The sequence below is a fragment of the Podarcis bocagei genome (genome assembly GCF_964188305.1).
Source record: "Podarcis bocagei genome assembly, chromosome: 2".
In the NCBI taxonomy this organism is placed as follows: Eukaryota; Metazoa; Chordata; class Lepidosauria; order Squamata; family Lacertidae; genus Podarcis; species Podarcis bocagei.
In genome coordinates, this window is record NC_138126.1 from 96616816 (window position 1) to 96641967 (window position 25152).

General features: G+C 44.8%; 1 protein-coding gene across 5 annotated transcripts in view; it reads left to right on the forward strand.

Annotated features, from left to right (window-relative positions):
* Nucleotides 1-25152, forward strand: part of JMJD6 (jumonji domain containing 6, arginine demethylase and lysine hydroxylase) — a 79493-nt gene that overhangs the window by 38432 nt on the left and 15909 nt on the right. For all 5 annotated transcript variants that reach the window (XM_081185415.1, XM_081185414.1, XM_081185416.1 and 2 more), the window contains 2 exons: nucleotides 10643-10703; nucleotides 21842-21938. In XM_081185415.1, coding sequence (XP_081041541.1) covers nucleotides 10643-10676 — 34 coding nt within the window. In that variant the 3' untranslated portion in view covers nucleotides 10677-10703; nucleotides 21842-21938. The remainder of the gene's footprint in view (nucleotides 1-10642; nucleotides 10704-21841; nucleotides 21939-25152) is intronic.

Below are 25152 nucleotides of genomic sequence, written 5' to 3' on the forward strand. Positions count from 1 at the left end.
AATGGCTTTAGATATCTATTAGGTCCATAAATTACCATATAGCATACATTCAACACAGAAAACAGCGACCATTTGTTGTTGACAAAGGACAGCTGGACATATAAAGGGCCCCATTACCTTCAGTAGCTTAGGGCCTCATCAAACCTAAATCCGGCCCTGGGAGAGAAGCATAACAAGCACCTTAACACACCGAGGAAGGTAGAGAATTGGCAATGGCAGGGAACATATTGTACACCTTGCCTGGGGTTGAGGGAGACCCCCTTGGGGACTGTTGGGGCTGGAGCCAGATGCAGACCAGGTGCTGCTCACTGACCGATGGCAAATATCTCTTGCGTAACGTAAAGGCAGTTCTGGTGACTGTTGTTACAGAGCTGGCACACAAGCCTACATTTCATGAAAGGAACCTCAAATAGATTTTTGAAACTGTAGATGAGGAAAAAAATGGCTCGGGAGAGGGAGACACCCACTGCCTGCGCAAATGGACGTGTTCTTGTCAAACATTGTGTATGTTCTCTTGCTGCATTTCCCAGGGGCTTGTAGCATGGACTCGCAACATACCTTTTTGCAAACACATTTGCTGGTCGGAGGGGCCACTGTATGGAGTACCACGCCATAAGTCCCTTGTTTATAATGTGAGTCCGTGCTACATGCCATGGGCTTGTGTTATTAACAAGGGGCTTATAGGATGGTACCCCATGCAATATGCCCCATACGTAGCAATTGTGTTTATTTAAAAAAAATCAGTGTAGCATTGCATTGCAAACACAAGGAGCTGTAATGTGGATCCAGCCCCATCGTTGGGTAAGGTACAGAACAGAGCATGTTAACATGGACATGCTCTCCAAAGAACAAATAACTGTAGTCTTGCTTTCCCATCTGAAATAGCATTTGTGCACACAATATTCCCCGTTGTAAGCAGAAGATACTTTTCTTGGTTGGGAACATTGCTTGTGGCTCTGAAATTGCTTAGAACAATTACTGTGCAGTGCTTTGTTGAGCTGTAAGAAGAAGAGTCTAATAAGCAAAGGAATTAAAATATATGCATGATGTGTGGGGGACAAGCAAGTGGAAACAGAACTCTCTCTTTGCAGGAAAAAGAAAATGATATTCCAATTGTGCTTATTGGGGAAAGCGTCATTTTTATTCTTAGTAAGGAAACAGAGACAAAGAAATTTGACATGATGTGCCCAAAACAATAATGGAATATAACTTCGCGTTTGGACTTCAAGTCCTGTGCTGTTAACACTGTAGCCAGCAATTCCTGCTGTTTCTAAGATTAGTTGAAATCTATTCATAATAATATCTAGGCAAAATTACATCATATATTATCAGGCCGATGCAGTTGGAGGTCTGGTATTAATGAGACAGATTAGAAATGTTGTTAAAAACAGCAGACTCAAACAACCTTGCAAAGCATCCCAGGAGGATGGGCTGGGTGCGGCTGGGAGCCCTTTGTTAGCTCCTTCCCTTATTATTACTACATTCAGAGCAGGGATAAATGTAGAAGGGAAATAAATAGCAGATCCGGGCAGCTATATGAGGGTAGGCCTACAATTTGTCTGGGAGTGGTTTTAATTGTCTGTCTAGGGATGTCAACACCTTGGTGCAATTGAAGGTGACTAGCTCCTGAGAACACTGGTCCCCAGGTCGCTTTCTTGCCTTTTAAAGATCTTCATAGGTATAGTTTTGTGAGCTAAATAAAAAAAGAGAGGAATAATCCTGTGCTGGCCACAACTTTTTTTTCATTGCATAATTATAAATTATCCCTGCAGCCTCAACCTTGTTCAATGTGGAGAACGATCAAATGATTATCTTTTTATATAACTCATTTTAAAAGTAATCTTGTTCATCCACACAGCATCACTGTGAAAGACAAGTAAACATTACGCCCATTTTACAGATGATGGGTTTGAGTCTGGGAGAGGGAGAACTTTCTCAACCACCCCATGATTTCATGGGCAGGCAGAAATGTGAAGTCCAACCCTCCATCCCCCACTGTCCTCCTCAGATCACGCTGGGGGGTGTCACATATATTACATTCAATAATTGCACCATCTGTGTACACAAATAGTTGAGCTGTACATTTATTTGCATGCAGCATTCAAGGAGTGTACATGTGTACACAATAGTGGGGCCGTACAGATCGACAAGTGTGCACCCTGCCTGTACATGTATAGAGACAGCTTGTGTCTGTCGCCAGTGTAATCAGCGCTGGATTTAAGGCAGTGCGGGTGGTTCCCCTGCATATGGTGCCAAGCCAAGGGGGTGAAAAATAGCAGTAGCAGCAGCAGCAACAACAAATATTTATATGGGTAGCTGTATGGGTAAACTGTACCAAAAGCAATTATTGTGAAAATAATATTTGCAGGGAAGAGGGCACCAAATTTTGTTCTCGTTTTGTTACCAAAGTCCGCCCTGGTGTAATGTGTGAAGTCTAAGTCACTGTGAAGGCAATGTGTGTGGAGCAAGAGTTGGTGATGTCCCAGCCTACATTCATCCATCCATCAGTGAACTGGTCAATGTATCATGTCCATAATGAAAGCCCTTGAGACCCATTTCAGGATATGGGTTATTGACAGAGAATATGCCACCTTTCCTTTTAAATTAGAGAGTCAAGATCACAGCATGAGAGATCGCAAGTAGAACATCTCGCCTTGCCTATCAGGCCACCTTCTGCCAGTAAGTTCAGAAGATAATGAAAGACTTCCTTCTTACCCTGCTGCCTTCTTACCCTGAGTGGCATGAGGCATTTGGGCTCAAATGCCAGTGGGGAGGAGGAGGAAGAGGAGGCAAGGCATTCCTCAACCTTTCTTGCTCTATCAGGACTCAAGAACCGATGTTCATAGAAGGGCTTCAAGCTCCAGGAAGATGTCGCAGGCCAGAGCTTGTCATGCAGTTAAAGGTTAAGGTATGAGAAGTTAAGAACCAGAGCAACCAAGCAGGTCACAGGCAAAACTGAGATAGCCAGGAGCTAAGCAACCAAGCATTGACCTTACACCGGCTGATGTTTTACAATACATTTGCTGGTTAGTTACAGGCAATTTCTACCCTGCTCTTCAAGCCTAAAAGGGTTGCCACAGCGGCTAGCAATGCAAACCAACTATTTAAAATAACCACTCAGTTTAAACAGTGTGGCAATTGAACAGTACAGGATGTTAAAACCATGGAAGCGGCTCAAGTCACTTCTTTGAAATCACAATTAAAGGCACTGGAGCCCTGTACACTGGTTGCCTGTGTTCACGGGCAATTGGGAAACAAAAAGCTGTTCATCATACGATGTGGGGAGAGGGGGACCCCAGTTGCCGTCCTTGCCTTCTCTGCCATATCCCTGTCGCCACTCTCAACACGCTGGAAGGTGAACCTCTAAAGCCATAGGAGCCAACTCCTAAGGGCTGAGCTGCCTTTGGCTCCCCAATAAAATATTTGAGGGGGCCAGGCCCCTGCAAAGTTGATGGGCATTGCCATTCAAACCACATCATGTGATAGATTATGTGGGGCAGGGTTTACCTGGGTCCTCCCAATATTTTATTCAAGTTGGCACCCCTGTCTTACATAGCTTCCCTCACAGTTTAGGACCTGGTTGTGTAGGGAGCCCTCAGAAGCTGGAACCACAAGAAGCTGAACACCTGAATGCAGGATCAGACCAAAGGCCCATCTAGTCCAGCATCCTGTTGTCACAGTGGCCAACCAAATGCCTCTGGAAAGAACAAAAGCACAACAACTCTCTTCATGCTTGTGATCCCTGGTCATGGTATTAGGAGAAGCCTACAATGGAAGCAGAACTTGGCCATTTGGGTTAGTAACCATTCATAATTTTGTCCGCCAAAGCAAATCGGCAGAGTGTATCTCTTCCCCTGTTTGCCACAGCATTCCTCCTTCAGCAGGCGCATTGATGCACATGGGACATAATGTCCGCACACGTGCACATACAGGATATCCAAGACGTCTCAGCTGAACGTGCTCTCCCCCATTGACTCTACATATTGGCTATCCACTTTTTCCCATGCTGGACAAAAAGAGACTTCAGCTGTGGTTATTCCAATGGTCTGGAGAGTCACAGCTGTTTCCTTCAATACAAGGAGGCAGAGTTCTAGATGTGGAATAAGGGTGAAAAGGAACAGGGCATGATGTCATTGTCTCTCTGGCCATGTTCGTGGAGTGTGCCTTTCTTCCAGACTTCATTCTTTCCCTTTTATTCTTGCAGCGTCTTGCATCAGGCTTGGGTCAGAAAGCAGAGCCATAAATGGCAACGTGTTACTGGCTTCAGCACTGTAAGCCAAGAGTTATTTTCCAAGCTGTGGTTTTCCTCTTCAGAGCTCGGTGTTTACATTCCCTTCACACCCTTCTTCTCCCTCAGAGTAGAGATCACACAGATTCCTCCTCCAGCCTCTATGGGCTTAGGATTCCTCTTTCACTTTTAATAAAAACAAAAATCAAGCATCTGGCAGACCTTACTTGCCTTTTCTCCTTGTTTTTCTTTTGCAAGGATCATCTGGCAACTTTACCTGTTAGATGGCAGCCTGCGTTTGGGGGACAATGGAAATGAACTTGTAGGAAATAAACAAGCTGATATCATGAGCCTCTTTAGCCAGAGCTGTGCTTAAAAACAGGTAGCAGTCTGGTCTATACAGTCCAGTAATAGATGGATTTAGCACGGAAACTGGGGGGGGGGGCTTTAGCCCACCATGCCCCTCTCTGTCATGTTCCCATAACTGCCCATCTTTGAAAGTGACCAGAAGAGTCAGAGCCCGGCTTCTCTCACCCCAAAATTCACAATTCCTTCTGACATTAATGTCCCCATCACATTCACAGAGTGAATGCACAGAGGAAAGGAGAGGGGAAACAAGGTTGCAATACTCATGAAACAAAAATAATATAATCCTCCAATGAATGGATCTTTGTCAATTACAGCAGCTGCCCAAACTGCCTGTGTATGCAGCAGTTCCCCCAGATGCTCCCAGATCTGTGCCTCCGTTTGCCCTCAAGCAAGAAGCTTTCCACTGCCCTCTTTCCTAAAGGGAAACCTCCTTGCCACCCCTGCTGATGTCACTCTCCAAGCCACAGTCAGTGAACACTGGGAGAACATACCGTAAGCCTCCTGGGGTACAGTGGCCTTCATGACCCCAAAAAATCTGCGCTGATGCTCCTTTGCCTGCTGCTTGCCAACTGGGTCGAGGCTTTTCTGCCGATGGGCCTTTCTGTCCTCTTGTTTTGCCCATCATTGAAACAGCTGTTCCATCTTACAGAAGAGCGGCTTGACTTGATAACTCTTAGGGACCCTCTGTGTGGCACAGCATCATAGCACGGTGGAGCTGGAAGGGACCCTGAGGATCATCTGGTCCAGCCCTCAGCCAGGCAGCTGCACCATACGGGGATCGAACCTGCAACCTTGGCGTTATCATAAAAGTGGTGTTCTCCCTGTGCAGCCCTCAAAGCTAGTGCTGAACAGCACATGCCTTGATTGCAGTGAACAGCAAGCCGTGGGCATGAATGCCACAGTCTACACATAGAATCATAGAATTGTACAGCTGGAACCAGGGCCGGATTTAGGTTTGATGGGGCCCTAAGCTACTGAAGATAATGGGGCCCTTTATATGTCTAGCTGTCCTTTGTCAACAACAAATTGTTGTTGTTGTTTGTGTTGAATATATGGTAATTTATGGACCTAATAGGTATCTAAAGCCATTTGCACATAACAAAATATGTATTTTATCAAAGTACATCCAGTTTTTTCCCCTTTAAATTTTTTTGGGGCCCCCCAGGCAGTGGGGCCCTAAGCTATAGCTTGTTTAGCTTAGACGTACATCTGGCACTGGACTTGGAAGGAACCCAAATGGACTTCTCGCCCAACCTGATACAATCCAGGCATCACAGAGGAAGGTGCAATGTTCACATGAGGTAGTTCAGCACCAAACTCTGCTTCCTGTTTCTGAGACTGCTTTCCATATTTCTGGTTGTGTGCTGAAGTGCAAGAAGGTCCCCCAGACAGATGTGCCATTAGGAAATGTCTTAAACCTCCGGCCCCGCTGTTCCAACACAGCAGAAAGCAGAAGTGAGGATTCCATGGTGCTTTATAATTCAAAGGAGCGCCCTATTCAGATGTTCTTGCTGTGCTCCACATGTTTAATGAATGACTGTAAGGCAGAAGGGGTGGTATTACAGCAGCAGGCTCTCCCAACACCACACACACTTTCATTTCACCCTATTCTGCAGTATGGGATGATCTTTCCCTGACTTCATGCTGACTTTTGCTGGAGGAGGAAGGAATCAACAGTTTATTGGCACTGCCACAGCCATTCTCTTGCATTGTGGCATCACACACCGCACATAACTGCAATGAAAACACTGGGAGTAGAGGAATTTCCCCTCCCAGCACTAAATGATGCATTATTATTATTATTATTATTATTATTTTATTTTGCAGTGAAAACACTACCTTGTGGAAAGTCATTTGAATTCTCTGCAGGAACCAAGCAACAACTGCAGGTTAGGGCATGTAGCCCAAATGATCATCTCCAGAAGTGATGATAACGAGCAAAAATTAGAACATTCCTGTGGATCCAGGGCTTTCTTATATTAACCCCATTGCAAATATGACCATTTTGCTTTTGTTATGACTTGGGGAAATGATTCCCTGCCCCCTCCCACCATGATTAATTAAACTCGCTGTGATATCCTGTGAACCTCCTGCTCACCAGTGCCTCCAACCTTGCTGTGTTACTCTGTCAGGCAAACATGTAAAGCAAGTTCTACCAGGCCCTGAAAACTGCTGGATTCCTCCTGAGAAAGGCCATCTGCACTGCCCAGTTTTGGTTTTGTTGGGACATGCTTCGGAGAGAGGCGCTCTTACCATTGGCAAAGGAATAGAGAGATGAGATGGAAATATGTTGTGAACACCACCACCACCCCCCGCCGCCACCGCCCCAGCCATATTATGTGACCTCATGAAAAGATGTTCAGCACGAACAGTCCTGTACACAGCTTTTGGACAGCTGAAACGTACATCTTGATCTGTTAAAAATAATGGCCAAGGAACACCTGCTGATTAGAAGTCAGAACAGAAACCTGCAAAGGCAAGAGGGTCAGAAAATGGTTTATCATAATGGTGAACATAACAAAAAAGGAGAGATTTCCTGGAATCACAGAATTGTAGAGTTGGAAGGGACCCTGAGGATCATCTAGTCCAACCCCCTGCAAAGCAGGAATATGCAGTTGTCCCATACGGGGATCAAACCTGCACCCTTGGCATTATCAGTACCATGCTCTTACCAACTGAGCTATCCAGGCTAAAGCATTAATGGAAGCATATGTTTATTTTTAAACTGGTACTTTATACTTAGCAGAAGAGTCCCATTGGACTCTTTTCTGTGTGTGTTAATCCCACACATAGGCCCAGGCAGGCAGATGTCTGTCTAGATATCTAAAGTTCTCATTTGCTCTTCCAGAGTTCTATAATACTTATTTTACTATATTGATATTCCACCGTTCTTGCATCATTGGATTGAAGGCAGCATACATTGGTTTCTGAGAAGGTCTCCACTCCTGCCCAGGCACTGACCAGACCCAAACTTACTTAGCTTCCATCTATCTCTGTCTATTGGTCTAAACTTCTCCCTCATGCACACCCACCCACCCAATAAGAGAGATGGGTAATAGAGAAAACACGGCAGTAGTGCAGATTTAAACGATCTTACAGGCTGGGTTCAAGGGCCCAAACACTGATCGTGACCACAACATAAGTTTCAAGCACCATTGTACCACTTAAGTCATGGGGAATCCTGGGAATTGTAGTCTGCTAAGGGTCCTAGGAATTGTAGGTCTGTGCAGTCAGCGCCCTCAAACTACAGTTCCAATATTCTTTGAGGGAAGTCATGTCTGTTAAAAGTGGTATAATAGTGCCTTAGATGTATAATGTGGATGGGAGAATAGTGGATGACATATTGCAGGGGTCAGCAAACTTTTTCAGCAGGGGGCCGGTCCACTGTCTCTCAGACCTAGTGGGGGCCCAGACTATATTTTTTTTTGGGGGGGGGAATGAACCAATTCTTATGCCCCACAAATAACCCAGAGATGCATTTTAAATAAAAGGACACATTCTACTCATGTAAAAACACGCTGATTCACAGACTGTCCATGGGCTGGATTAAGAAGGCGATTGGGCCGGATCCAGCCCCCGGGCCTTGGTTTGCCTACCCATGGCATAGTGCTCTATTGCATCCAGAAGATCAGATAACAATCCCCCATTCAAGGAGACAGAATTTCTCTGGTCTGCTGTGCCCCCATCTATGCAAGATGACCAGACGGAGCCACCTTTCTGGCATTCTATGCATAAGAAAACCCCAGCTTGCTGGGTCACGCTTCCTCTCCCCACCCCAAATAAGGGCTGCTGAGAAATAAATGAATGAAGAGGCGAAAGGAGTTTCCATTTTTGGAAGCATGGACTAAAATAGGCGTGTGTGTAGGAGATGCTGGCGCTGTGTGTGTGTGTGTGTGTGTGTCCAGCCGGTTGGTGAATCAGAGACCAGAGAATGCGAGATGCACCCAAAAAGGATGGTGAATCGCACACATTCCTCAGCGGTGACACTTTCCATCCAGATCTGACCTCTGGGTAACAACAGCAAATTTCTGGTTTCTATGAAGCTGCTTTCTGAATTCCCAAGACCTTTCCTGCCGGGAGAGCGCTCCTGTTTTATCTCTCCTCTCTCCAAGCTCTTGACCCTGAGATGTCTGCAATAGCTCCCTTTGTCTCTTCTCCAACTTGACTCCATCTTCGTAATCGAGGCTGGCAGCCTCCCGTGGCTCTTCCTCTAACACAAACACACACACACACCATCATTTACAAATAGAGCAAATGGTAGCAACTGTAAAGGCCCTGTCCCATTGAATCAAGCATGGGAGATTAGATGAGGTGGGGAGGAGATGGGCGACAGGCCCACACACCATCTGGAATCTGACTGGCTATTCCACTCCTCTCCAGGGATGCAGAGATACGGAGAGGGAATATTTGCTGCTGCTGCTGGCTGCCCTGTTATGCATTCCAGCACCTAAGTGTTAATGGAAAAGTAAGTGTGGGCGTGTGGGCATTTGTGTCTGTGGAAGGGGGACTAGCAGATTGAGCCACCAGCTTCTCCAGTGGCAAGAACTCGAAATCCAAACCCAAACAGAAAATCAGTGCAATAACAATTTCCTGAAGAATCCTAAGGATTGTAGTTTACTGAGGATGCTGAGAATTTGTGATTCTCCCTTTCACGGAACTGCATCTCCTGGCTCTCCCTGAGAGAAGAGAATTACTTTTCAACCTATGTATAGAATAGCAGGTCTTGTTCTGGGAATTTGCTAATACTGAGGTCCTCACTGTGGTGGTAATAATAATAATAATAATAATAATAATAATAATAATAATAATAATAATAATACATTATGTATACCCCCCATCTAGCTGGGTATAAATAATAATTTTATTTGTATGCCTCCTTTCCACAGTTCAAAGCATACACGAGGAAGCTTACCATGTGAAAAAAATTACATTACTACGTAACAAAAGTAGTTATAAACAATAAGTAAAGCATTGAAAAATACACAACCAAACTCAACCACTTCCACATACATCACAACAAGATCTAAAATAAAGTTACAAAAAACCAACAGTGATAACTGAACCGTCCCTCCCAACCACACCCCAGCCCAAGAGTCTGTTTAGCAGCCTCAGCTTTTGTAGTTGGAGTCAGTCAGGACCCCACACTCCCAGGCCGGTGGAAAAATCCTGCAAGGCAGAGAGCAGGTCTTCCAGGACTCACAGCCAAGATGGTCTCTGGCTCCTCAGCAGCCTCAGCTTTTGTAGCTAGAGCACCATCAGGCATCCCCCTCCCCTTGGTGTTTGCCAAGCCCCCTGCCTCTGAACATGTGCAGGCACTCTGCAGATGCTCAGAGGTTCTGTGCTGTGTGTGTGTGTGTGTAGGCATGACCAAAGATGGAATGAGGTGGATCAAAATGAACATGCTTAAACTAGAAGGGGTGGGTCTATAAATCCAAGACCAAAGTTTCCTGCAATCATTATTTTCCCCCCTTTTATAATAGAGGTAGTTCCTTTTGTCACACACATAAGCTACCACCAGAAAAGAATCAGGCTCCCACCTTCTCCTGGAATATGTATGTGTGCATTATTAACACAGGACAGGAAGTAGATAAATAACATTTTAAAATAGAATGTACATGCTAGCCAATTCAAGTTTTAAAGAGGGGAATTTTAAGGGGGAAAAAGCACTTAATGAATTCCCTGTGCCAAAAAAAAGGTGTCATTCATTTTTAAATTTATTTTTCTCTCTTAACCATCTTGTGCAAACCATTTTTACGTGTGCTGTGAGTATAAGTTGCATGAATTTCTATCATGCATTTATAAGCCTTTAAATTCCATCTTCCGGCGCCTGTTCCTCTGAAGAGCAATGGGGAAGAAAGTGTAAATGAATTTAAGATTTATTTAATGGAAGATGCCTTTCAGTGAGATCCAACTAAAATTCTATCTTTGAGCTATTATGCCTATGATTCCCTTGTGATTCTGCAGTGTGCTGCTCTGTTTGTTTTGTAGGGAGGTCTTGCCGCCAGCATCTTTACAACAGATTTATGTTTAATTCCTCTGTTCCAGGAAGAAGATCAGGAATCAGAAAATGAGAAACTAGTGGTGAGGGAACCTGAGACTGAAGATGGTAAGTGTGGGGTTGCGTGATGGCTGGAGGGAGAAACGTTGGCGATAAAAGACTGATGCAAAGAGCATCATTTAGTCTGGAGACCATCATTTTTTCATGTTCTTAATGTAAGACTGGAAGAAAGCCATTTAAAAAATTTATTTTGTTTGAAATTCTTAACCATTAGAGGCTGTGACAGAGCAAAAAGGGCAATTTTAAAATGGAATGCACATTCCAGTTAGTGCAAGGTTTTGTATGTGGACTGAAGGTATAGGGATCACTTGTGAAAATCAGAGCCAAGCGGAAAATGTGAACTTTAGAGTAAGATGCCTTATATTTCAGTAGACTGCAGTTCTAGGGAAAACTAGACAAATGCCACAATGCATTGCCACTTGGTTGGTTTTCCTGCTGATTTTCCTGACTCTCTTTTGTAATCCAGTTTCTAAATATTAGTTGATTCAGTTCCATTCATAACATAAACAAAATACATTTTAAATGTGTATACACCTACATGTAAATTAACACTAGATAATGAGAGAGACAGGGACGCAGGTGGTGCTGTGGGTTAAACCACAGAGCCTAGGACTTGCCGATCAGAAGGTCGGCGGTTCGAATCCCTGCGACGGAGTGAGCTCCTGTTGCTCGGTCCCTGCTCCTGCCAACCTAGCAGTTTGAAAGCATGCTAAAGTGCAAATAGATAAATAGGTACCGCTCCGGCAGGAAGGTAAACGGCATTTCCATGCGCTGCTCTGGTTCGCCAGAAGCGGCTTGGTCATGCTGGCCACATAACCCGGAAGCTGTACGCCGGCTCCCTCGGCCAATAAAGCAAGATGAGAGTTGGCCACAACTGGACCTAGTGGTCAGGGGTCCCTTTACCTTTACTAATGAGAGAGACGGCAACTCCCAACTTCCCATTGTTTCTTACATTAGAAATTCTCCTGTCTGTTGATTCCAACTTCTGTAGTCCTACCTACCCACCCCGCAGCCTTACCTGAACTGCTTCCTTATTTTTGGCCCTTTAAGCAACCTTGGGGAAATAGGCACATTTCTGAAAATATGAGGCTTGCCTTACACCTCTATCTGGCTTTGTTGCACAAGAAGACTGTGTAGTGCATTGTGGGAATATCTCTCCATCATATTTAAATGTGAACAGAAAGCTCCATAGTGGCACACCTCAGCCATAGTACCCTTAGATTAAAAGCAAACAATATCTGCATCCCTACTAAATCAGGGATGACATACACACCTGGGTGGGATCTGATGGCTTATTATTGGATGCGAACTCACCCCTTGCGATACAATGGAAGGGGCTGACAAAGAACTCTCGCGCTGACAATCGGAACCTGACAAGTTCTACACTTTCGTCCTCTCCCCTCTGAGCCAGCAAAGATGAAAATCCAGGTGGCTTTCACTTTTCATTTCCAATTCTCTCCTATATTAGCAGAGGGGGGGGGAGGCGGGGAGCCAGAGAGGGAGGACTAAAGCAGCCTGGCAAGAACCCTGCTTCTTGAAGGATGTGAATTGGAGAGTCTGAGCCCAGTTACAAGGCTAAGGCAAGGCTGTCACATCCTATAAATAAGGCCTCCGGTGAAGAAGTCCTGGGCATTGCATTCACTCTCCCATCCCTTCTGGGGGAGGGTAGAGGATTAGCTGCCTGCCCCCCAAGCAGCTGCTTCCTCCTCCTGATTATCAGGCTGTTAATTCTTTTCAGAGGAGATGCAAAGCAGGGGGAAGAACAAAAGACAAGCCGGGGATTTGTCAATGAAACCTTGTAAGAAGAAGATTGTCAAATTAGCACAGTGTGTCCACCAGTTGTATCAGCTGGCATCCTTCACTTCATGAAAATACTAGGCAATTTATATTAATTGCAGGCGTTTTAGATGCGGACCTCCTGCAAATGGTGTCCCCCCACCCCCAACCACCAGAGCAGACCTCAGCATGGAACAAATTGCACATCTGAAATGATAATACATTTAAAAATAAAGCAGAACAGTAGCGTGGCAGCGTAGCTTACCAACACACGACCTTCGCCATTCAGCACAGATCTGCTTTCTATTTCTGCCTCCACCTACCCTTGCTTTACAATGACTTTGGAAGCCAGGCCTAGAGCTCCTTGCCAGATCTGGAGGGCATCTCTGAAGAGGTTCATATGTTTAAGTGATTAGTCCATCAGTTGATTTGCAAATGATTAATTGACTAATTGGGGAACACAGCGTAAAGCAAGGCAGACAGAAACATGTGTGCCTTGAGGCCTTTCCAGCTAAATTTGAAAAAAACCCAAAACCTTCTGCATTTTATGCCATGATCCAGCACCAGCGGCTCAAATTCCAGTGTCCAGTTAGGGTTGCCAACTTTTCAACTGGCCCTTGTAGCTGTGCTTTCAGCAGTGCTGCGATCTGCGCCAATTGGCAGGTGGTTCCTGCAGTTCAAGCAATAGGAACACGCCAGATTTACTGGGGGTTGCTTTTGCAGTTGGCAAGCCTGATAATCTTACTGAAATGTAACTGGGGCACAGGGCTTGGCTTACTTTAAAAAGTGCTACATTACTTTTTGGGGTTGGAGGATCATTTGAGGAAGTTTACAGAAAGTTGTCACGGTGCTGTTTGCAACTTGTCTGGTGGTTATAGCAAGTGGGACACATCCTTGTCCCACTTTCTTGCTGTCTCTCGAGGCCCCATGTCACAGCAACAATCCTATTGGCTCAGGAGGATTACATTTATCACCCTTATAAACAATCTTTAATCCTCACAAACCATGTCCGCAAGGCAGGGGGAGTGATTATCATCCCTGTTTTATAGTGCCATTTGTTGGCCCTCACACAGCAAGACTTTTTTTTAGAAATAAGAAGTGGAGCTGCCACATTTCTTTATAGGCGCTGCTCCTGTGCCTTTGACAGCAGTCTGGCACACAAGACGCTAAGCAGGTGAATCCGTTCCTTTCATTTTATCTCTGCACCAGGAAAGGTTTTGCTGGTTAAAGGCACAGGAGGAAGGCCAGTTTAAAGAGGGGGGAAAACATAAGAAAATGCCTTAAACTGGGTGAAACCAATTATCTAGACCAATATTGCGTATTCTGACTGGCAGCAGTTTTTGAGGTCTTTTGAGATCACTATCTGATGCTTTAAGGGAAACAAAACTGGAACTAGAGATTTTCTGCAAAGCATGTCCTTTGCTGTAGAGCTATGATCCTTTCACACACAAAAGTATTGCCTACTGTATTGTATCTTCCCAACCTTTATATCTTCCTGTATGCATACAAATGTAATGTGTAGTCCTGAATAATAGTTGTGTCCGGTGTAGCTTGTCCTCATCTTGTAGCACCTACGAAACAAAGCCCAGGAGGAGGTTGGCACTAGGTTTCCAGATGGACTGTAAAGTTGCATGCCAAAGCATTTAACAGTCCCAGCGGCTGAATTTCTGCCTGCTCCATAGCTTTTAAAGGCACATGAGTCCTGCCAAAAGGTGGAAGCTCTAGATAAAAAAAGCACAGAGCCAATGCAGACAGTGGACCTCTCCTGGCGTCCTTTTTACTGTGCGTTCATGATGGCATCGGGGTGGTTATACGCAGTAGTGTTTGTGCCTGCAGAAATATTATGGTGCTTTGTTTCCAATTGGTGTGTGCCCCTTAGCTTCCTGCCAACATCCTGTAACTCTTTGTACCGCAAACGTTCCAGCTTCATTTGTTCTTTGCCCTCGCTTTCGTCGCAGCACTATATGCTCCTCCAGAAAGCAGTCATGCAATAACATTGGGGGATTATCACAGAACGGCCGAGAAAGCAGAAGGGTGGGTGGGTGGTTCAGTCCACCACCACTTTCATTGCACCAATGGCATGTCACAGAATACACCAGCAAAACCTGTGAGGGTGAGGTTTCTAAGAGCAATACTAGAGACTAGTAGCCAACCAGAGCTCTGACATTAGGCTACAGATACAGATAGGTAGCCGTGTTGGTCTGCCATAGTCAAAATAAAAAAATTCCTTCCAGTAGCACCTTAAAGACCAACTAAGTTAGTTCTTGGTATGAGCTTTCGTGTGCATACACACTTCTTCAGATACACACGATGTGTATCTGAAGAAGTGTGCATGCACACGAAAGCTCATACCAAGAACTAACTTAGTTGGTCTTTAAGGTGCTACTGGAAGGAATTTTTTTAATTAGGCTACAGAGCTATTTTATTCCCCTAGTAAGGCTCAGAGGTGATTTTTAGGGTGATCAGCTGCAAAGGAGGACAGGGACCTTTAACCATTTGTTAAAGTGGGAAGCATTTCCCCCCAGCAGGTGCTGTCTGTCTTGCGAAGGTAAGAAAAGCTGCCCCTCCTGAAATTTCCACACTTGCACTGCTACAAAGGTTCAGGAGCCCAGTCTTCCTTCTGGCTTGTAGTATCTCCCTGATACTACATATGTATGCAGACACACCTGAATAGGCATCACTGAGTGAAAATAAGAAAGGTGCATCATCGATCTCCAGCTCTGCATCCAGCATTGACTAAGGGACTTCCAAATTAAAGAAGGAAGCTAGAAGGAAAACTATTACTGTCCTAAGGAGGCAACATGATCCCTGGGTGTGTTGGAATTTATTCATTTCACGAACCTGAGATACCATTTACTGGAATAGCTTAAAATGTCCATGTAAAATGCCAATAGCAGTTAGTGGAGGCAGACAGGATTCCAAGGCTTGGGGAACTTGAGGTCATACAAAATCTTTGCCATATGGGACTCTGGTGCTGTGGCTGTCTCAGTTCATACACTCGTCCCCTCCCAGCCATGAAGAAAGGTATTATATAATTCAGGCGTATTAATAGAATTGGGAAGGCCAAGAAGGTGAGGCCCCTGGCAACCATGTGGGAATTGAATTGTTAGCCAGCAAATTTTGTACTTCGCTAATGCATTTTTCGCCCCTGCCTGCAGCATCCAGCCTTCTGAGTGTTTCTCTGACGTAAATGCATGCCTCTCTCCCCAGTTCCCATCTTTGTGGAAGAGTGCTCATTATTATAGTTCAACTACTTTCTCTTTCCTCTTTCCTTTTTCTTTTGCAATCTGACTCAGGGTTCGCTTCTTCTTCTACTTCTTTTCAGCAACGTGAACTTAAGTCTGCTTCCAGACAGATTCAGCAGGAGATTTCCGCCTCATTTTAGCACTGCAGTCTTGTGCTTCATCAGATTTGGGAAGCAAGGCTGCCCACTTCAGTGTTGCTGATCAAATACGTAGTGCTGCAGTATCAAATATCAATATTATTTTATCATATTTGATTCCTGAACTCTATGGATATGAATATGGATATGGACTCAGTATCACTTCATTTCAAAAGTACCAGGTCCATGTAGATTTAGGAGCTGATATACTTTAAGTGTTTTGTAGACTGCATATAGCAGGAGATGAATGACTTGGCAAATCTGCCACTGACTTTGCATGCTGAATGTTAGAAACCAAAGCTTCATGTTTCACATCCTCTTAGCTATCAGGGTGCAGCCAGAAATGAAGCTTTCAACAAGCTGAGACTGCCCCCACCCCATGCATCCCTCTCCATCTTCCTTAAAGGTGTGCCATTGCCACACAAGAATCTCTAGTAGGCTATAGGATTCACAGGTTTAAAACTTGGAAATGAGTCCTATCAAACTACAGTGGACGCTTGGGTTGCGAACGTGTTCCGTGCGATTCGGCGCTTCTGCACATGCGCAAAGCACAATTTAGTGCTTTTGCACATGCGTGCGCGCTGAATCCCGGAAGTAACCCATTCCAGTACTTCCGGCTTTCAGCGGTCCGTAACCCAAAAAAAACGCAACCTGAAGCATCTGTAACCTGAGGTATGACTGTAATTGGGATGACTTTCTGAGAAAATGACCTGCATAGGATCAGATTGTGAGGAAGATAGGATGGAAAAGCATTTAAAGTTCTCTATTTTGTTAAAATAATAAAAAAATGACTTCATGGAAGAAGATGACCTTTTGAGACAGAGTCCCATGGCATCTGGCAGGCTCATGATGGGGTGGGTGAGGGCAAAGGAGTGAGTTTAGCTAAATGCCTTTTAAAATTGTATTTCCAGCTGCTTTGTTTAAAGTAGGTCATTCCACTCCTCTTACATATTTTGCAACAAGTCTCATGCCCAGAACTTGAAAAGTGTTTCCTGTAGTTTGCTGGAGGCAGGGAAGATATAAATATTGGTAGGCCTTTTCATTTCAGCCCAATTCCTATGAACACTTGGAAAGCTTGCTTTGCCATATTTAGAATTCTTTACTCCATCTATGGATAATTTAAACTTAGGTTATGTAGGGGTTGCAGGTGCTTCCAGACTGTTGTTATTTTTGAGGGACACTCTGCCACAAATTCAGGTTGCCACAAATATTTGAATGGGAGGTCTCATGCAACAAACCCGCTTCCCTAAAAGTTTGGACTTTTTGCAATAAGGAAAGTGAGGGATAACATGTGCTTCGAGGCAACGTCATCTTACCTCCCTGCAGACAAATCAGAACGAATGCATATTAAATAGCAAACATTGTCTAATCAGAATAAATGCTCAATAAATCAGGACGAACGCTCAATAAACAGGTCATGTGGAAGGACCCACAGAGATTAAATGAAGAAGCTCTCACAGAAGAAGTAAAAACTAGAGAAATAAGAATTAAGTTGCAAGCATGGATAGTTGACCATCGACTTTGTTCAGTAAACTTTCATTATTGTTTGAAGCAACTGCAGCAGCTTTAGCGCAGATTGATCACTCTGAAAGTGTTTTATTTTTCATTATTGTTCTGAAATGACATGGTATGTTGATGGTCACTCATCATCTACCATCTGAATGTCAGAGCATCAGGACTCGCCCCCCAGCCCTATCCTCTTCCATTTGTGTCTGGGCAGCTAGATCTAGCTGCATCCTATCCAGCTTCATCCTACCCTCCCAACAGCATTAGAGCAGGGGTGGAGGAATCTGCGGCTGCGGCTGACGGAAGTCCAACGTCGTCGGGAGAAGCAAAAGTTCCCCATCCCTGCACTACAGACAGGAGCCTCCCATGCATGCAGTTGAGGGGAAGCCATTTGCCTCAGGTGGCAGATCCCTCCCCTGCACCTGCCATTGTGCCACTGTCAGTCCTGCTGGGGCTTCAGCTGTGCCACCAACCCAACGACTGTGCCGCTGCGCCCACTGCCCCTGTATTGCGGTGGTAGCACAGGTACAGCTGCAGATGAGGGTACAGTTGCAGTAATGCAGCTGGCAGCAGTGTGGGGGCCGTGGCCGAGGCAGGGAGGGGACCAGGATCTGTGGGGGGGGGGCGCCATTGTGCAAATGGGAACAGCGTCGTCGTATTTTACCTGCAGTGGCAACATGTCTCAGGCCGGCCCTGACTATGGAAAGAAGTGGAAGAAAGAGGTCCTTGGTAGATTCACCAGCTATTAGAGCGTGCCTGTTCACCTTTTTATTCAGTCAGCCAGGCTTTCCTCCAGGATGCCCCAACTCCATTCCAGTCCCCCCAAATCCAGTTTTATATCGTTGCTGTTTTGTTCCTCCATCCCCAACAGACTGTCAGCATTTTGTGGTCGATGAGCATGCTCGGTGCTATTTCTTTTTTTAAAAATTGGCCTGTATTCCGTGCACTTTTCCACTGCTGGTTTGTGGATATGTGTACACACAACAACATCAGCCTCAATCAACAGCTCTCCTGTAGTTTCTTGAGAAATACTGTTTTGATGCTTTTCCTCTCAAACCAGCTTTGATCCTATTTGAAAACGTAACTGTATGAAGGCTTCCACACACGCTCTCTGTCCACTGTTGTGAACTCACACGGTGGGCAACTTGGAAACACGCACACACACAGCTATATACAGTGACATGCAAATGTGATTTGAAATGCAATGAGGTGGGGACGACCTGGCTGCTTTTAAAGCTGGCCTTTTTGTATTTATTGCAGTCCTTCCTCTGAGCATATACTCTCTCTTGTCCAAGCATATTCTAATTCATTACACTTCCCTTTTGGTACACCGGCACTCTCACCTGAACATCAGCAACAGAGGGAATGATTGCAAAGTGACCTTAGGTTTATGTTACTCCTTCCACAAGAGGCAACTGAAAATATCATGGCCTCCCTGGACATTCCACTGGGAATGAAAACAAACAAAACTCTGTACTTCGGAGCTTTCTGAATATGCCGGTGGCCAGGCTAACTCTAAGTACAGAAACAACAAATCCTTTCTCCGTTCCTTATTCAATTCCTTTCATAAATCGTGGCGTTACTGCTGATTTCTCTCAATGGATGGTCTCGGTAGCATTTATCCAGGAACTCCAGGATCAGTGACCCATTAAAGGGCCTTTTCAAGCTCTCTGGTAGTGTGTGATAATTAAATGAGCTGAAGTTCTGCACACTTCCAGTCGATCAGACTTGTGTGGCTGCCATTGTCAGTGGAGACTGTTGGTTTTTCCATGAGGGGAAATGAGATTTCATGAAGCTTCACTTTCCTCAAGGCTGCTGAGCCAAGGCTTTGCTATTCAGGGTGGTTGCTGTTGCTGAAAGTGTGTGGCGTATGGGAAGGGAGTGAATTTGCATAGTGCTGTTTTCCAGTATTTTTACTCCAATGCTGCAAGCAAACTTCATAGTTTACCTCTACCTTTTGTGGGCTGCTCTTTCTTCTCAGTCCCAGAAAATATATGCTATGGAGCTGGTTGGCATTATACCCAGTTTTCCCTCCTTGTGTCCCAGTACATACTTTAGTTATCCACAGATTGCTTCAGAAACTATAGTTTCTGAGGATGACTGATCCAAAATAGAGGAGGGAGACTGAAGCATGGGTATGACAGAAGGGGCCAGGAATTTTTACTTCTGCATATATAGGTCTGGCAGATGGATTCCCCCCTACCTTGAGGTAAGTAGTTTTCTCAGGTGGTTTGAACTGGGGGATAGAGCAATATGGAGGGTATTAAATATAGGGGTTGAGCCAGAGAAGTGGTAGCTAAAGGGATGCCCTCGATATGTTGGACTCCAACTTCCATCAGCCCCAACCAACATGATCAGTGGTCAAGGATGATGGGAGCTGTGATCCAGCAACATCTGAAGAGCACCTGCATTGGCTATATCTGAGGCAGAGCTTTGAGCACTACCACTTTTGGGAGGTGGGGGTGAGCAACCACCTCTATGACTCTTAACTGGTGCCACAATTGGTTAATGATTAATTGGTTGAAGCAGAAATTTAATTCCTGCCCTTTTACCTGATACCATCAGAATTCCATACGGTTGGCTCAGCACGGGGCCTTTCTCTTTGGCAGTTGGGCTCATACTATCACCTGAAGCCACTGGGGTGGGGGGTGGCACAAGGCAGCCTAGGTGGCTCTGAGGGAAACCCTGGGGCGCTTCCTTCCCATCTGTTCCCGACCCCTCGCCAAAGACAAGCACCGCTCGGAGCAGTAATACAAACAGCATGACAATTCCTCGTGAAGATGTATCGTTGGAGATGCGCAAAGCGCTGTTTGGCTCTTTCCAAATGAGATGCAAATTGCCGACAGCATGTCATTATGCTGATGGCATGACATTAGCATATACAAATGAAGCAGCGGTCCTTCATCTCCTGATGAGTTGCCTCTTGCAATGGCGAGGAAGCTGCATAGCCAGCTTTACAACAATACCCTCCTCCCTGCAGTTAGAACTAAAGCTCTAAGAATAGACAGTGTCCCCCTGCTCCTCGCACATGGAGAACAACCTGTGCCCCACTGGAGAGTCCCAACAATGAGACAGCATTGCTCCATCGTCTGCCTGGTGCAGAGTTTATTTAAATGCAACCTTTTATGTATGCACGCTTAAAAGAAGAGAAACTGACAGGCACAGGTGCCTCCCCCTTGCCTTGGGGCCTTTAATTGACTTCCAGGCCTATCGTTTACTGAGGCTCTTGTTGGAAGATAACCCGGAACTGCGGTTTAAAACATAAACAAAGAGCTCTAGCAAAAACCTGCTTTGAATAGATAAACCTCGGGTCTTTGCCTACTACAGTGGTACCTCAGGTTAAGTACTTAATTTGTTCCAGAGGTTTGTACTTAACCTGAAACTGTTCTTAACCTGAAGCACCACTTTAGCTAATGAGGCCTCCTGCTGCCGCCGCGCTGCCGGAGCACGATTTCTGTTCTCATCCTGAAGCAAAGTTCTTAACCCGAAGTACTATTTCTGGGTTAGCAGAGTCTGTAACCTGAAGCGTATGTAACCTGAAGCGTATGTAACCCGAGGTACCACTGTAGTTATAGCTTTAATTATGTCTACAGGATTCCAAAGAAATAAAGCATCATTCATTGCTGTAAAGAAAGGCAGCAAACCCAATCTACAACTTAGGAATCCTCTTGTGTTTTCAGTATTTTGTTGGGAGCCGCCCAGAATGGCTGGGGAAACCCAGTCAGATGGGTGGCAAATAAATAAAATCATCATCACCATCAGGTGGTAACAAAGAAAACCGCTGCCCCATAAAATCTTGGGCTGTGCGCACACGTTTGAGTCATATATGCAACATGCTTAATAGGTACACAATTCAACACAGAATTTGACATGCTAGAGCCCCGCTGTGTGAGGAGACACCGGGCAGAACAACACGCAGAGATGTGACCGTAGGGGGAGGTTAGGGAATGGTGATAAAAGTGAGAATAAAGTGATTGCCTTGTGATCTACTCAGGACAACTTATCTGCCATTCTCTGAAATATGCATAGGAAACATTTCTTGCACCTATAGGAGATGGCCAGATATGACCAGCTCGCACCTTTAATTTTTTTTAAAAAAATGTTTCTTCTGATTTTCACATTTCAGAACTGAAAAATCTGAAGTGGAATTATTTTCAAGATGCAACTAGATTTCTGTGTGATGAGCATTTTTGGCCCAGCTCACTTTTCTTTCTGTGTGATTATAGATTGCATGCAAAACTAAAGCATTAAACAGCTCACAAGGGAAACAGATAAATCTCTGGCTAGAAGGAAGGCAAAATCAGAATAACGTAGGGTAATCAAAATAGCATTTGCTTCTTCCTAATATGGAAGTGAACCCTTAATTCAAGGAGAAAGGAATATTCTTCAGAGAACAATAGCTTGATCTTTTGCATTTTGCTTGGGAATAAGCCTCACTGTTATGTAGTCTTTCCTCCTATGTCAGCATAAAATTGTGGACCTAGCTCTTTCTTTGTTCTGACTTTCTCTCTCTCTTCTGTAGCAGATGAACAGTTCTCCTTTAAATATAGTCCTGGAAAACTGAGAGGAAACCAGTATAAAACCATGATGACCAAAGAAGAACGTGAAGAAGAACAAAGGTAAGCTGAGCATCCTTTTAAATTCAGCAGATCAGCCAGCGATTGGAACCCCTCTTCTTCTGGTTACAAGTTGTAACTCAGAATTCTTTGGCTGCTGCATTTTATCCATTCTCAAAAGACTAAGACATTCGGGTCTATTTGCACCTGCTGCTTCCCTGGGAATTACAGACCTGCTAACGGCTATGTGGTATTCCCACTTTGAGAGATGCTGCCCACTTCCTTGGAAACAGCTCTGCTGGCAAGGAATGGCTCTAGCCTCCTATTTCAAGGAGGGATCTCGAGGTTGTCCAAGCAATGAATAGCCAGCATTTCTCAGAAGAACAAGATATACTGTGGGCATCCTGTTGTGGTTGCCCTCAGGCTCAGACAAGTTCAGTTTAAATCACTTTCCAAAGAGGTTTTCTTTTCTTTTTAGTTCTTTGAGTTTAGCCACCCAGTATGGTAGGGATCATGTAAATAGACGCCATTTCTGGCCTTCCATTACTTTCTCATTCTGTGCATTAAGACCTCTTGTCAACCAGGGAGCAGGTGGCCAGTGGGATTAACTATACATATTTCCACTAATACCCCTGGGAATGGTGCTTTACCAGACTTCCAGAACCTGGTGCCCTCCAGATGTTTGGGCAACTCCCACCAGCAGCTGCATCAGTGGGGTTGACAGAATTTGTAGCCCAAAGGCTGTACTGCATCAAAATATAGCATCGTTCCTATTAAGTAGTGGGTTGACAAAGCAGACGACAGAGAGATTTCTCCAAGTGGTTCTTTATAGTAAGCTGGAACTGAACTGAACTGAACAGCTCAGCCGGCCTGCTTTTATAGGCAGCCAGCTGTCAACATTGTAACAACAACACCCCAGGGTTTCCCACCTAAATTAACTGACGTGGACCTGAGTGAAAACTATATACACAATACCCCTGGTGGCCAGGGTGAGAATTTCAATACATAGCAGTTCCCATTCAGGAAGGCTGAGCTGCCACTGCTCATTACATGTCTGCCACCACTTGATACCTTCTGCCATCTCATATCTAGCATGATAAGCTACCGCCACCCCCACAAAAAATATAAGTTCCCCCCAGTACTGAAGATTATAAAATCAAGTGCCAAAAAGGGTCTTGGCTGAATACTTCATCCAACCCTAGCACTGGAAGATGTCCAGCATGAGCCTAAGCACGTTTACTCAGAAGTGTGCTCCACTGGCTATAGTGGAGCTTACTCTCTTGTATGTGCATTTAGGATTGCAGCTATACAGGAACAGCTGCCTAGGTCCAGTTGGGAGATGGCATCACCAGCATCATTATTATGTTTTACATGCCAAAGCAGGTGGTGGAGAAGAACCTTTGGCCCTCCAGATGCTGCTGAACTACATCTCCCATCATCCCAGGCCATTGGCCATGCTTGCTGGGGCTGATGGGAGTTATGGTTCAACAACATGGGGGGTGGCGGGGGCAAGAGTTCCCCACACCTGTGCCAAAGAGTTCTTGTGATACTGCCTTTTTTGTTAAAATAAAAATAAAAAGGCAGTTTTAACCTAAATAAAATAAGTAAGAAAATAATGGAATATAGAAGAAAAAAAAAGCTTTCCTTCTTGTGCTAATGGCTTAGCGATTCCCTCTCGTGTTGTTGCTTTATGACGTGGTCAGCAAAGTTTGCTTTGCCTTTTCCTCCCTTTTTGTGTCTGTTTGGTCAGAGCTGTGTAAAAACGAGCTTACTAATGGAGACCTGAAGTCTGGCTAGGAATGGGTCGCATGCTCGCAAGCCTAAATATTTAATTGGCAATTTCATAAATCCTGGACCTGTCTTTATATACATACTCAAACACACATACAGATAATAATTCATTATTTTTGAGCACTTACTTTGCTCTGCAGTCACACTTAGTTCCAATAAAAACAGGGACTATAGACTGCTATTATTTAAAATAGCAGAATGACACCCTGCTTCTTCAGCTGGAACTCAGTTCAGAATTCTCTTACGGTTCCACAAGGGTCTACAAAGAACATCGTGATGGAGAAAAGAAGGCAGTTCTGGAACTGAAATTTATGTTTGTAAAGATGTTAACCTGCAATCCTAGACATGTTTACTCAGAAGCAGATCTCATTGTTTTCAGCTGAGCTTAATCCCGGGTAAGTGTGTATAGGGTTGCAGCTTAAACAGTCCAGATCTGCTTTCTCCAGTGGAAATCCACTTGTGAGTAAATCACTGCATATAGGCTAATTGGAGCTGCTGATTCCAGCTGAACGCAAGTCACTCCAGTAGAAGTGCTTCTGCTTGCTTTGGTTGTAGATTGCAACCACCACATAGGGTGACCAAATGCAACAGGACAGGAGTCATTTATGTAGAATAACTGTGTAGCAGAAGGAATTTCAGCATGCACAGCTTTTCATGCAATGGTAGTTAGCACAGCAAGGTGCCTATATTTGGCCTATGTATCAATTCAATTCATAGAGGGACGCGGGTGGCGCTGTGGTCTAAACCACTGAGCCTCTTGGGCTTACCGATCAGAAGGTCGGCGGTTTGAATCCCTGTGACGGGGTGAGCTCCCGTTGCTCGGTCCCAGCTCCTGCCAACCTAGCAGTTTGAAAGCACACCAAAAAGTGCAAGTAGATAAATACGTACCGCTCCGACGGGAAGGTAAATGGTGTTTCCGTGCGCTGCTCTGGTTTTGCCAGAAGAGGCTCAGTCATGCTGGCCACATGACCCAGAAAAACTGTCTGCGGACAAACGCCGGCTCCCTTGGCCTGTAAAGCGAGATGAGCACCACAACCCCAGAGTCGTCTGCGACTGGACTTAACTGTCAGGGGTCCTTTACCTTTACCTTTATTAATCAATTCATAACAGACGATAGCTTTATTGTCTAGTAGTTCATGCACCTATCCTGTCCCCAAAAGCTGATCCGAGTGGTGTAAATGAGCAAGCAAAATAAATTAATTACCAGTCTAATACAGATGTGAACCGTTGAGGGGGTCATAGGATGCCTTGCGGCATTGTTTGCCAGGTGAGTAATCGGGTCAGGAAGCCAAATGCTCAAGGGAACTGAATATGAATTTAAAGCTTTCAAAATGTGTGCACCAGGCACAAATATCTAGCTTCTTTTGGTAAGAGATGGCGTTTACCTAACAGCAACATTTCATGCCCATCAGGCATATCGCTGGAAGAAGACAATTCTTTACAGCCCTCAGTAAAGTAGCATTGAATGTACCCATTAGCTGGGTAG